General features: G+C 37.1%; 1 protein-coding gene across 20 annotated transcripts in view; it reads left to right on the top strand.

Annotated features, from left to right (window-relative positions):
* Positions 1 to 13,811, top strand: part of ANKRD26 (ankyrin repeat domain containing 26) — a 118,317-nt gene that overhangs the window by 78,742 nt on the left and 25,764 nt on the right. For 18 of the 20 annotated variants that reach the window (XM_055092515.2, XM_063607647.1, XM_063607646.1 and 15 more), the window contains 3 exons: positions 3,840 to 4,130; positions 6,936 to 7,153; positions 8,535 to 8,763. In XM_055092515.2, coding sequence (XP_054948490.1) covers positions 3,840 to 4,130; positions 6,936 to 7,153; positions 8,535 to 8,763 — 738 coding nt within the window. The remainder of the gene's footprint in view (positions 1 to 3,839; positions 4,131 to 6,935; positions 7,154 to 8,534; positions 8,764 to 13,811) is intronic. The other 2 variants (XM_063607642.1, XM_063607643.1) reach the window with 1 other exon arrangement.

The raw sequence follows: 13,811 nt of genomic DNA, 5'->3' as shown, positions 1-13,811 counted from the left end.
CAAAAGTAGGCAAAAAATCTGAAACAGACATTTCTCATAAGAAGACATACGAATGGCCAAAAGGTATACGGAAAAAATGCTCAACGTCACTAATCATCAGGGAAGTGCACATCAAAACCACCAAGTGATGTGATCTTATTCCAGTTAGAATCGCTACTATCAAAAGACAAAAAATAACAAATGCCAGCAAGGCTGCAGAGAACAGGGAACTCTTAGACATTGTTGGTGGGAATGTAAAGTAGTACAGCCATTATAAAAAACAATGTGGAGTTTCTTCAGAAAACTAAAAATAGAACTGCCATATGATGTAGTCGTTCTACTACCAGGTATTTATCCAGGAGAAAGGAAATCAGCATATCAAAGGGATATCTGCATTCCCATGTTTATTGCAGTACTATTCACAATAGCTGAGATGTGGAATCAACCTAAATGTCCATAGACAATGGAAAAGAAAATATGGTGTATACAGATACATAAAGGTGAAAACAACAGACGCTGAGGTTTCCAAGAATGCAGGATCTGTGCCAAGAAATGTGTTCAGAATCTGGGTGACAGGATCAACAGAAGTCCAAACCTCGGCATTTTGCAGTATAGTAACAAGCCTGCATATGTACCCTTTCAATCTAAAATAAAAATGGAATTTTTTTTTTTTTTTTAAGGAAAAGATTTGGTGGCTGGGCACGGTGGCTCATGCCTATAATTCCAGCATTTTGGAAGCCAAGGTAGGCTGATCACCTGAAGTCAGGAGTTCCGAGACCAGCCTTGACAAAATGGCAAAACCCCGTCTCCACCAAAAATACAAAAAAATTAGCTGGACATAGCGGCACACGCCTGTAGTCCCAGCTACTCTGGAGGCTGAGGCAGGAGAATTGCTTGAACCCTGGAGGCGGAGGTTGCAGTGAGCCAAGATTGCACCATTGCACTCCAGCCTGGGTGACAAGAGTGAAACTCTGTCTCAAAAAAAAGAAAGATGTGGTGTATATACAGGATGGAATATTATTCAGCCAAAAGAATGAAATCATGTCAGTAACATTATGTTAAGTGAAATAGGTCAGGCAAGGAAGATAAATATCTAAGGTTCTCACTCGTATGCAAGTGCTAAAAAGAAAACCGAGCTCATGGAAGTACAGAGTAGAATCATGGGTATTAGAGGCTGGGAAAAGCAGGAGGGAGGAGAGGCAGGCAAAGGGGCGGGGAAGGGAGGAGGTGTTGGGTGATGGCTACCAAATTAGAGCTAGCTAGGAGGAATGCATTCCGGTGTTCTATAGCACCACAGGGCGAATACAGTTAAATATAATTTATTGTGTATTTTCAAAAAGCTAAAAAGAGGATTTTGAATGTTCACAAGACAAATAAATGATAAATGTTTGAGGTGATGGATATGCTAATTCGCTTATACATTGTATACATCTATTAAAATATCTCTCTAGCCATAAATATGTACAATGTTGTGTGTCAACTAAAAAGGAGAAAATAATTCATCCCATGATAAAATAGAACATGGGCCAAACTCAGTGACTCATTTCTAATGAATAGAATGTGGGAAAGGTGACAACATGTGACTTCGGCATTAGATTAGAAGAGGCTTCCTATCTCAGACTCCTTGCCGTTGGAACCCAGCCCCGATCTTGTGAGGAAGCTCAGGACACAAAGGCAGCCTAGGAGTTCCAGTCCCTCAGGCTTTGAGCTGTGTCCAGGGAACCTGAGGGGAACAGAGACAAGCTGTCCTGGCCGAGATTTTCCCAAACCACAGATTCGTGAACAGAATAAATGTTGTTTTAAGCCATAAATTTTGGGTACTTTGTTAGGAAGCAATAAGCAGAAAAAATGTATTTTACAAAAAGAGACAATAAGAAACATAACTTACACAGGAAAAATTAGTCTCATTTAAAGTAGAATCTGATAAATGTTGAGATTAATTTATTCGTGGCAAACAATGTTAAGCAGATAGCCAGGAGAAAGACGTAAGAGCTATTGAGGAGAAAGTTTTTTCTCCAGATTTAAAGGTCTGGAATCTGAACTCTCCAAAATAAAAACTTCTCAAGAAGACTTTAATAAAACTGAACTGGAAAAATATAAGCAACTCTATCTAGAAGAATTAAAGCTTCTAGATAGAGGGGGACTAGAATCTTCTGGTTTGTGCACTAATGTGTCTGGTTGCTGATGGTGGCCATTGGCTGGAACTTTGGTTGGGGCAGGAACCCTGAGCACCTACTCGAATAGTTTGCAAATAGTGTCTCCCATTCTACAGATTGTCTCTTCACTCTATTAATTATTTCCTTTGCTGTGCAGAAGCTTTTCAGTTTAATATTGTCCCATCTTTATTTTTTGTTACTATTTTTTAAAATTTTATTTTATTAATTTCTTTTTTTTAACCCAGGCTGGAGTGCAGTGGCGTGATCTCAGCTCACTGCAAGCTCCGCCTCCCGGGTTCATGCCATTTTCCTGCCTCAGCCTCCCGAGTAGCTGGGACTACAGGTGCCCACCACCATGCCTGTCTAATTTTTTGTATTTTTAGTAGAGACGGGGTTTCACCGTGTTAGCTAGGATGGTCTCGATCTCCTGACCTCATGATCCACCCGCCTTGTCCTCCCAAAGTGCTGGGATTTACAGGCGTGAGCCACCGCACCTGGCCAGTATTGTCCCATTTTTCTATTTTTGTTTTTTTGCCTACGGTTTTGAAAATAGCCATAAAATCTTTGCCTAGAGCAATGTCCTGAAGCAATTTCCCTGTCTTTATAGTTTCAAGGTCTTACTTTTTTACATCTTTATTCAATTTTGAGTTGATTTTAGTATATGGTGTTCGATAGGGGTCTAGTTTCATTCTTCTGCATGTGGATATCCAGTTTTCCCAGCACTATTTATTCAAGAGGATGTCCTTTCCCCAATGTATGTTCTTAGCATCTGTTTAAAATCAGTTGGCTGTAAATACACGAATTTATTTCTAGGTTCTTTATTCTGTGGCCTTAACACCAATAATTATTACCCCTTGGAATGCAAGTCAAATTAGCATAAAACATTTGCAGCTCAGAAAAAGGCTTATGGCATTAGAATCTATATTACAAGATTCATTAATTAGAGTCTTATTTTAAAAGTCTTATTCTGGGAGCCTTTTTTTTGATGAGGCCTAAATAACTCAATAGGATGTCCGAAAACTTCTTTAGAAATTATAGGGCATGTTGGGGCTGGGAGCAGTGGCTCACACCTGTAATCCCAGCACTTTGGGAGGCTGAGGCAGGCAGATCATGAGGTCAGGAGATCGAGACCATCCTGGCTAACATGGTGAAACCCTGTCTCTACTAAAAATACAAAAAATTAGCCGGGCCTGGTGGTGGGTGCCTGTAGTCCCAGCTACTGAGGAGGCTGAGGCAGGAGAATGGCATGAACCCGGGAGGCAAAGCTTGCAGTGAGTGGAGATCACGCCACTGCACTCCAGCCTGGGCGACAGAGCAAGACTAAAAAAAAAAAAAAAAAAAAAAAAAAAAAAATTATAGGGCATGTTTATGGGGGAAGTAGTAAGAGACTTTCTGCTACCCCTTAGAGCCATTTAAGGAGGAAAGACATGAAACAATCATAGAAAAATACAAGTCGAAGATCAAGTGCAAATGTTGTGTGGCAGAGATGATAAAAATAAGGAATATATTTTTGTGACTCCTGGTGGCTTTGACTTTTTTCTTGATTTTCTGGGTAATTTAAGGGTCCACATTTGAAGAATCTTTTATGGTTCAGGTGACATTTTATTGCAACTGAATTTATTTCAAAATTTGTTCTTGGTTTTATGTTAGGCTATTCTCAGGCTACTTCCTTCATTATTACACTATATTATTGTCTTCATTCAGATTGATGATCTTACAGCAGAACTGGAGACTGCAGGTTCAAAATGTCTACATCTGGATACAAAGAATCAAGTTCTTCAAGAGGAGTTGTTATCTATGAAAACAGTACAAAAGAAATGTGAAAAACTGCAGAAGAATAAAAAGAAGTTGGAACAAGAAGTGATCAACCTGAGAAGTCATATAGAAAGGAATATGGTAGAACTTGGTCAAGTCAAACAGTATAAACAGGAGATTGAAGAAAGAGCAAGACAGGAAATAGCAGAAAAATTAAAAGAAGTCAATCTATTTTTACAGGTTAGCTTATGTGTAGTGTGCCTTTGTTCATTTCACTGCAAATTGTATTTTGGATATATACATTATATGTGTTTCCTCTACATCCCTTATAGCAATTTGTTCTGTAGATTTCTAGAAGGATGATGGCATCTGTTTCTCCCTTTAGATATTTTAGTTTCCATCATTATTATAACTAAATTGATGATTTAGAATAATGATTTTCATCAGAGAATTATTTGACTATTAAGACCAGTTGGCATAAAACAAAACCATCAGGAAAAGAAAGTATTGTGATTTAGAAATTATACCATATTCTTGAATTGTTCTTAAATTACATTGCTCACTTTTTAAAATTTTTAATTAATTTTATTATTCTTTAAATTATCAGAGTTCATGAGTACTAGTGAAACAATGATTCAAATGTTTATACCTCAGCCTTCTGGATAGCTGGGACTACAGGTGCACATCACGATGCCTGGCTAAATTTTTAATTCTTATTTTTGGTAGAAACAGAGTCTTGCTTTGTTGCCCAGGCTGGTCTCGAACTCTTGGCTTCAAGTGATCCTCCTGCTTAGGTCTCCCAAAGTGCTGAGATTACAGGCATGAGCCACCAAACCTGGCTGATAAATATTTTAAACTTCAGCTTTTTTTTTCACATATTTAAAATTACTCTCTGAATCACTAACTCAAAAGTAAAGGAAAAAAATACACAATAATTACCCAGGTTTTATATAAATTAAATTTTATTGAGGGATAATTTACAAATAATTAAACACAACCATTTTAACAGTTTGACCCAAGTATATACTTGCTTAACCACCCTCTCAACAGAGAACATTTCCAGAAAGTTCTCTCTTGCCCTTTTGCAGTTAATTCCCCCTACTTCATCCCAGGAAACCACTGGGACTTTAACACAACTTGTGTTGGTTTTGCCTTAAAAAAAAAAAAAAAAAACAAAGCTGGGCACGGTGGCTCATGCCTGTAATCCCAGCACTTTGGGAAGCCGAGGTGGACGGATCACGAGGTCAGGAGTTCCAGACCAGCCTGGCCAACATAGTGGAAACCCATATCTACTAAAAAATTTAAAAAAATAATCAGCCAGGCGTGGTGGCACATGCCTGTAGTCCCAGTTACTCGGGAGACTGAGGCAGGAGAACTGCTTGAATCTGGGAGGCGGAGGTTGCAGTGAGGCAAGATGGTGACAGCTAGACTCCGTCTCAAATACAAAACAAAACAAACAAATTAGGCTGGGCATGGTAGCTCACACCTGTAATCCTAGCACTTTGAGGGCTGAGGCGGCAGGACCACTTGAGCCCAGGAGTTCAAGACCAACCTAGGCAACAAAGTGAGACCCCATCTCTACAAAAATTTAAAAAAGTAATTAGCCAGGCATGGTGGTGCATGGCTGTAGTCCCAGGTACTTGGGAGGCTGAGGTGAGAGGATCATGTAAGCCCAGGAGTTTTCAAGGCTGCGGTGAGCTATGATTGTGCCACTGAACTGAAGTATGGGCGACAGACTGAGACCCTGTCTCTAAAATAAACAAAGCCAAAGGAATGTCTTTCCTCTCTTACCCACATGGGTATATGAGTGTGTGAGTGTGTGTGTCTGAGTGAGTGATAAAAATCTACTTCCTTAATAACATGAGTTTGTGTGTCTATGAGTGATTAAAACTCAATAATTTAACAAATTTGTTTTAGTTGGGATAAAGAGCGATTGAGAATTGCGTGGGACCCCTGTGCTTATGAGAGAGGATGGAGGGTGCAAACTGGTAGAAAGGATGTGAAAATTAACAGAGAAATTTCAACTGGGCCACTTGAAAATATGTAGCCATTGTGAGAGTAGAAAGTCTTCACTACTCATTCTCAGCTCTTTCCCTTCCCTCAGGCTAGTGAGAGATAGGAGTCTTGGAACACAATCTACAAGGCCAAGGTGGTAACAATCCATGATAACACAGATTTCTTCACATGGTATTTATGATAGTCTTACAAAGCTCTGCATGTTAGCTCTTAGAGACATGGAATGAGAATAGGTAGAAATCTTAGTGATAAGCCAGTGTAGTTTCCCATTTTACAGATGAAGAGACCTGGGGAAAGGTTAAACAGCAGGGCCCAAGCCATAGAGCTAGTCAGGCTCAGGATCACACTCCACATTCCTTTACTTGTAGTCCAGGTGATTCCATAACCTTATGCTCCAGCAGGTAGAATTACTGTAAGAGATCCAACACCTTGGGCTTTTTTCTCAGCATGTATTGATGCGCACAGCATTTATCCCTAAGAAGCTCTAAGTTCCTGTATCTTACATACAGATGATTGCTTTAATTTACTTTGCCAGGTGTATTCATAAAATGGAACATCACATCAAAAATTTTAAGCATATTCAAGTCTCCCCATGAATATATTTTAAACACAAAAATAATTTTTATAAGATTTTCATTGGAAAATATCTCCACATTTGTAGTCATTTTCTTTCTTAGGTTTTCCTTATGTTACCAATTATAATTTTTTATTTTCTATATGACATTTCCCCCCATCGTTAGACATCTGGGTTGCCAGTCAGCCTTTATTGTTTTGATTACTTCATCAAGGATGAAAATGCTTCTCTAGTAGAAACTCACTTTCATTTCTTTGGAAGGTGTATTTGGATTCCCTTTTCAATTAGAACCCTGGGATGTCCTCTTATCTCTTTGACCAATGCCTGCTGGCACAGAGATCTTTCTCTTTTTGGAGTTTGGGTTAAAAACAAAACAGCCCTTAGACACCGAGTAGGTGACCATGGTCTTACTCAGGTTATATATTTTTAAAACATATGCTTTTAATTTGTTTTAGGCACAAGCAGCATCTCAAGAAAACTTAGAGCAGTTAAGAGAGAATAATTTTGCTTCAATGAAAAGTCAGATGGAACTCAGAATTAAAGATCTGGAATCTGAACTCTCCAAAATAAAAACTTCTCAAGAAGACTTTAATAAAACCGAACTGGAAAAATATAAGCAACTCTATCTAGAAGAATTAAAAGTTAGAAAATCTTTGTCAAGTAAACTAACCAAGTAAGTCAAAATATAGAATCATAGGAAATAAATTAAGCTCATTAATTTGCCTTGAAAGCATAATTCTTAGGTTCATGAGATTAATGGGAAGTGAAAGCTAAATAGGTAATATAATTTTGGAAAATGTTAGTAAATTAACTTACCTTTAAAATGTGAGTCCAGGACAGTTTATGTCTTTCCTCTGTTTTTTTTTTTAATTTTATATGGCTTTTCCGTTAATATTCTTAGGTAGTTAACTGGATCTATGTCTTTCAGCTATGTGCTTTTAAAACTTTGTAATTTAGACATTGATATTGTCATCAGATTGCTTATCAGCATTGCCATAAATATAATTATTAATGAGTTGGGCTGTTTTTTGGAAAATTACAACTTAAACCAGAAGGGTCAAGTATCACTACTACTCTGCACATTCTGGCACTCCATAAATGAACTTTCCTTGATTGTGATATCTGGTATTATCACTACAGGGTGCCATGAGACAAACTACCCTGTATAGTTTTTCTACTACTTAAAGGCATGCTAGTGAAATAGGGAATGATTAACGTAGGGATGAAGGGAAGTATAATTTATGAAGTGGTTAAAAATAACACCTTGGTCAGCCTGAGTGAGTGTGTGGAAAACAGGTCAGGCCCCACCTCTGATGCCTTGAGGACAATGTTAGGAGCTAACTGCCTTTGAGACGCTTTAGTTCTTTTTGATCACCAACTCAGCTATCTTCTTTTCCCCTAGAATTTTTTGCTCTGAATTATTCCTTGGTGCCAGATGCCTAATATTTTTCCAGATAATGGGTGAAATAAATGTAAAAGGGTGGTGAAAGCAAATGCTTGCACATGTCTTGAGGAATTTTTTAATCTCTAAACTGGTTTACTAAATACAAGTATTTTTAGCTGGGCTTTTTCCTTTGTTCTTAGTTTTATTAATTGTATGTATCAAAACATGATGTTTTTGATATATTTGTACATGGTGAAAGGGTTATTATAGTCAAGCAAATTAACATATTTATCATGTCACATATTTACCCTTTAAAGACAAGTATTTTTAATGGCATCCTCAGGAATCTTACCAGTGGAGCGTTCCAGAAGGCAGCAGGTGTTACCTGTGAAGTTATACGTCATTGGTAGCCATTTTCTTCCCTTCCCTACTTTGCTTGAATTACTTGTTTGTTGGAAACTACCCTAGAAACACATGCACTTCTTTAGAACAGTCTAAAAATTATAATTGCATACAGTAGGCATGGTCTGACACGTTTTTCAGTGTTAAAATACTGGTTAATGGGAAATTTCATTTACTCCTATGGTAACTTTTTAAAAATTGCAAGTCTTTTAGGAATCATTTAGGGAAAAGTAAAATATTAAGCATGTGTCTTCTGCAATCTTCACAGAACTAATGAGAGGCTAGCAGAGGTCAACACCAAACTTCTTGTGGAAAAACAGCAGAGCAGATCTTTGTTCACCACTCTCACTACCAGGCCAGTCAAGGAGCCACCTTGTGTTGGAAATCTTAATAATAGTTTAGATCTCAACAGAAAACTTATTCCAAGAGAAAACTTAGTGATCTCTACCTCAAATCCACGGGCTTCAAATAATAGCATGGAGAACTACTTGAGCAAGGTTAGTTATGTTGTCTTTTTTCCTTTGGGTTTCAAATTTCTCATGTAATTCTTTTTTTGTTTGTTTTTTTGACACCGCGTTTTACTCTTGTTGTCCAGGCTGGAGTGCAGTGGTGCCATCTTGGCTCACTGCAACCTCTATGTCTAGGTTCAAGCAATTCTTGTGTCTTAGCCTCTCAGATAGCTGGGATTACAGGTGTGTGCCACCACACCGAGTTAATTTTTATATTTCTAGTAGAGACTGGGTTTCACATATTACCAGGCTGGTCTCAAACTTCTGGTTTCAAATGATCTGCCTGCCTCACCCTCCCGAAGTGCTGGGGTTACAGGTGTGAGCCACCATGCCCAGCCTCAAATTTCTGATATAATTCTTGTTTTTAATTTGGTGAAATACCGAGTTGTTTAATTGACTTATGCTTGATAAGTAAAGGTCATAATTATCTGTGCTAATAAAGTGAGGAAACAGAAATTTTAGTTTTTTTTTTTTTTTAGTCCCTAGAGCTCTCATTTTCAAGAGATACCATTTGTTAACTTTATTCAATAAATGTAACTGAACTGTCACATTTTAAATTTCTTTAAAAGCTGAATTTATTAGAAATGGAATATTATTGCCTATTGCCTGATAGCAAAAGGTATACGTTGAGATACTTTGGCTTTCCTTCTAATGGATTTGAGTTTGGCTGTGGTTGATAGCACTTTGATAGTTTTCTGGCACCATCTCAAGTGTTCCACCCTTAATCATAAGTGAATGAATGATTGGCATCCAAACACTTAACCACATATGGAAATTTATTATTTAAAGAACTCCAAGATAAATACTTCTTATGAATTAAACAAACTCTAACACTGATTAATTTGTATTTTTAAGTTTTGTCATTTTCTTACTTAGGAGTACATTCTTAGTTGCTATTGTTACAGCATTTTTCTCTCAATTTTTGTAAAATGTGTCTATTACTGGGCAATTGCACAGCGGTTTTTAAATAGTTAAAGCAAGCAAATATGTGAATTTAAAAAATGCACTTGTGCCATTACTTGAATGATTGATGTCTAAGATGGCAGTGATATCAAGAGTGTTTAGTAAGTATGATCAAACAGAATTATTTTCTTCCTACCCAGAATTTCATGTTAAGCTTCACAGGGTCCTCATCTCCCCTGGATCCTAGCTTTACAGTTACAAGGTCCTAGCTAGCCAATATTATGTTCATATTGTTAGCTTAGTTTTGTCTTGCTTTTCTAGAACAATAGAAAACCCATTGAAGAGGAACCTTGCAATCCAGCCTTACGATTTCACTCATAGTACGACTTCATTTCTGGGGATCTCAAAATGAATTCAACAATGACAAGTTTTATCAATTGTAGACTTGGTAGGGAAAAAAAAAATTCAACTATGCTTGATCCAGTTTAAGATACTTGTCTAACTTTTGACCATTTTTGACTGGGAGAACAAATTACAAAAGCTGGTTGCAATGGTGAACACTTGTAGTCCCAGCTACTTGGGAGGCTGGGGCAGGAGGATTGCTTGAGCCCAAGAGTTTAAGGTTGTAATGTGTTTTTACTGCAACTGTGAATAGCAGCCGCACTCCAGCCTGGGCAGCATAGCAAGACCCTGTCTCTTAAAAAATTACAAGAAGCATAAAACATTTGTTTGAACAAAAATAAATAAATAGCAACTAGTTTTTGTTGTGTATCATTATGAAAATATCCATTTTAATCAGTGCACATTAGCTTAAGATTTAATGGTATTTTCATGATCTTAATGCAGAGAAAAAAAGTGTAGACTCATGTTAAATGAGACCTCAACCTTGTTTCTTTACCAGGCCTCATGTCCTAACAAATCATAGAAGACCAAGTCTAAGGTTTCTTAGACAGCACTGCAGCCAAGTGGCTTAACAAGGAACAAATCAAATGATTGTTTTAATACATAAATTATAAGATCTATCCAGCTAATTTTTTTCATCATTTTGTTAGCTTAGTTTTGTCTTATTTTTCTGACAATGAGATGATCAGGGTCTAAATGCTTCAGAGTCATGAAGTTTTCCTACTGGGTACAAAAAGAAAATGAATGTCAAATACTTGTGTAGGCCGGGTGCAATGGTTCATGCCTATAATCCCAACACTTTGGGAGGCCGAAGCAGGAAGATCACCTGAGCTCAGGAGTTCAAGACCAGGCTGGGAAACATAGTGAGGCATAGTGAGATCTCATTTCTACAAAAAATTAAAAAAATTAGCTGGGCATGGTGGTGCACGCTTGTAGTCCCAGCTTCTTGGGAGGCTGAGGCAGGAGAATCACTTGAGCTCAGGAGCTCAAGACTACAGTGAGCTATGATCGTGCTTCTGCACTCCAGCCTGGATGACAGAGTGAGACCCTGTCTCAAAAAATCCAAAACAATAACAAAAAACCTTCTGTAACTTACTAAGCATGATGCAAATATAAAATTTTCTCATTAGTTCCTACCAGAAAACTCAGGTAACAACATTTTATAAGATGATGAAAGAATATGTAGATACGCAATGTAAGGGAAGATTTTTGAGGAAATGTTTTTCCTTAATTGGTTTTTTTGGGGAGCAAGGAGGTGTTTATTTTTAGTATTTCTAGATAAGCTGAAAAATATTCCATTGGTATACATGGTTTCTTTGTGGGGCACTGGTTTGCCAAACCATGTTAGACTTAACAAAAGAGATTAAAAAGAACCATTCTGTCAGGTCAAGTGACTTTCATACATTAAAAAAATTTTTTTGAAAGAATAGAACTTTTAAAAAATGGCATGAAACTATATTACATAAAACAGATAGAAGTAGAGCTCTCTGGCTAAAGGAGAGGTAGGGGCTCTGAAGCTGTGACTTCCTTATCCCTTAATCCTGCAATATCCTCTGTAGAACCTTAGATTTCTGTGGGACATAGTTTGAAAACTACTGGTTATGAAATAATCCTTCTAATTAGCCAAAACTTGTTGGTACATTGTTCTTTTATAATTTTCTCCTATTCTTATATTTTAAAATGAAAAAGTATACATGAAGTTGCAGATGTGCTCCCTTTATTAATGTTGGACCTCAGGCTGCCTCCGCCACCTGAAGCATAACCCCCACCTGGAAATAAACAAAGTCCACAGAGAAAGGAGGAGCATTTTTATAAAACGTAGTTTATTTATTTTACTCCATAATAGCTTTCGATTTTGTATTATGCATTAAATTATTAGCGTAAGAGATTAGTGATTTATTAAGCTTTTTAATTTCCTCTAGCAGTGTTCAGTTTCTCCTAAGCTATTGCTCTATACATTTCAAAAACCATCGATGGCACCTTGTCTACCTCAATAGGACAGTTATTAATGTCACCAAGACATTTTTCTCTCCTTTTTTCTTCCGTAGTCTGTATCAGGCACTGTGTTAAGTTATTTAACTGGAGACAATAATTTTAAATTTGTATTAAGGGAAATATGAGGAAAATGTGTGATTTAATGGGAAATTAGGAATAAAATGAAAGGGACTTTTTCAAAGTCATTTAATGTTTGCCAGTTTTCACTTTTAATATAGGTAAAAGCATCCCAGTTTCCCACCAACCAGGACAAAACCAGACTTGTCAACACAGAAGACCCTTTTCCTAAGCTTTCAAGTGTCCCTCCCAGAGCACCTCCCTCCTGGGTTCTGGGTCTGCCCCTTTTCCCTTTGAGCCTTTATGTCTGACCTGGTGTCCTTTTCTCAAAAGTAGTTGCCCTCAGCTGTCATTTATGTGGTAAAATATTCAAGGGTTGGCCAGGCATGGTGGCTCCTGCCTGTAATCCCAGCACTTTGGGAGGCCCAGGTGGGCGGATCACGAGGTCAGGAGTTTGAGACCAGCCTGTCCAATATGGTGAAACCCCGTCTCTACTAAAAAATACAAAAATTAGCTGGGCGTGGTGTTGCGCGCCTGTAGTCCCAGCTACTCAGGAGGCTGAGGCAGGAGAATTGCTTGAACCCAGGAGGCAGAGGTTGCAGTGAGCCGAGATCACGCCACTACACTCAAGCCTGGGCAACAGAGTAAGACTCCACCTCAAAAGAAAAAAAATAAATTCAAGGGTCATTGAGAGGCTGGAAGAGACTTTATGTAGCGGGAGGCCACTCCAGGGCTGGAATAGAGGCAACAACTTTATACCATATACCCTTTAAGTGTTAGGCGAGAAAAATAACCTGTATTTAAATTTGTTATGCAGGAAGTTTCTCTGTCTAGACAGTTAAGATTTCTTCAATATTAGAGTAAGCAATTTGTTAAGAGTATTTCATTTTTATCTAAGCAAAACGTACATATTATGAAAGTATTTGTAAATAGGGTATAAAGAAATAATAAAATTTATTACACGTAGGAAGTAAATATTTAGGAGAAGTGAGAAACTACATTACATTAGTAGTTCCTTAATACAAGTCATGTAAAAATGTATATTTTACGTCATGTTTATTAATGAATAGCAATATAAGATTCGTTCAATAAAGACTTCTCCTTTTATTTGGTATTGAGTTATTACTTTTACAGGACCTGTCTACTAATGCTATGGTCACATTATTCATTGTATAAGGCCTATCTATAATGTTATTGTCACAGAAATATATGGAAAACAGTCTTACAAAATATTGGGAAACCTGTTAGTCAAAAAATTTAATCTTCATACCTAACATTTTTAAAGGCATTGGATATCATATTATCGTTATCACCACAAAGTACCTATTATGCTCACTATATAGTGTACTATTTCAGACCATGTTCTGGGTATTTAGTGAGAGAATACCTTTTATAAAAAAGATTTAAATAAGAACACTCTAAATAGGCCACTTGCAATATAGTTTGAAATATTCCCACACATTTCATAATTAAGTATATAAATATAATTAGATATTTAAAAAATTGGTACTAATTTCTGAAATCAAAATTACAATTAAAGAGCTATATATTTTTTGTTTATAATTCTACCAAGTTGTGAATCAAAGAAACTAAGCTTGAAAACTAGCTCCAACTTATATTTATCATTTTTTGAGCAAATTTTGTGTTTACATGAATAAAAAATGTTATTTATAATATAT

This window comes from Pan paniscus, chromosome 8 (assembly GCF_029289425.2).
Source record: "Pan paniscus chromosome 8, NHGRI_mPanPan1-v2.0_pri, whole genome shotgun sequence".
NCBI classification, from domain to species: Eukaryota; Metazoa; Chordata; class Mammalia; order Primates; family Hominidae; genus Pan; species Pan paniscus.
The sequence above is the reverse complement of the archived record's forward strand: the minus strand, read 5'-3'. Positions and strand labels throughout refer to the sequence as shown.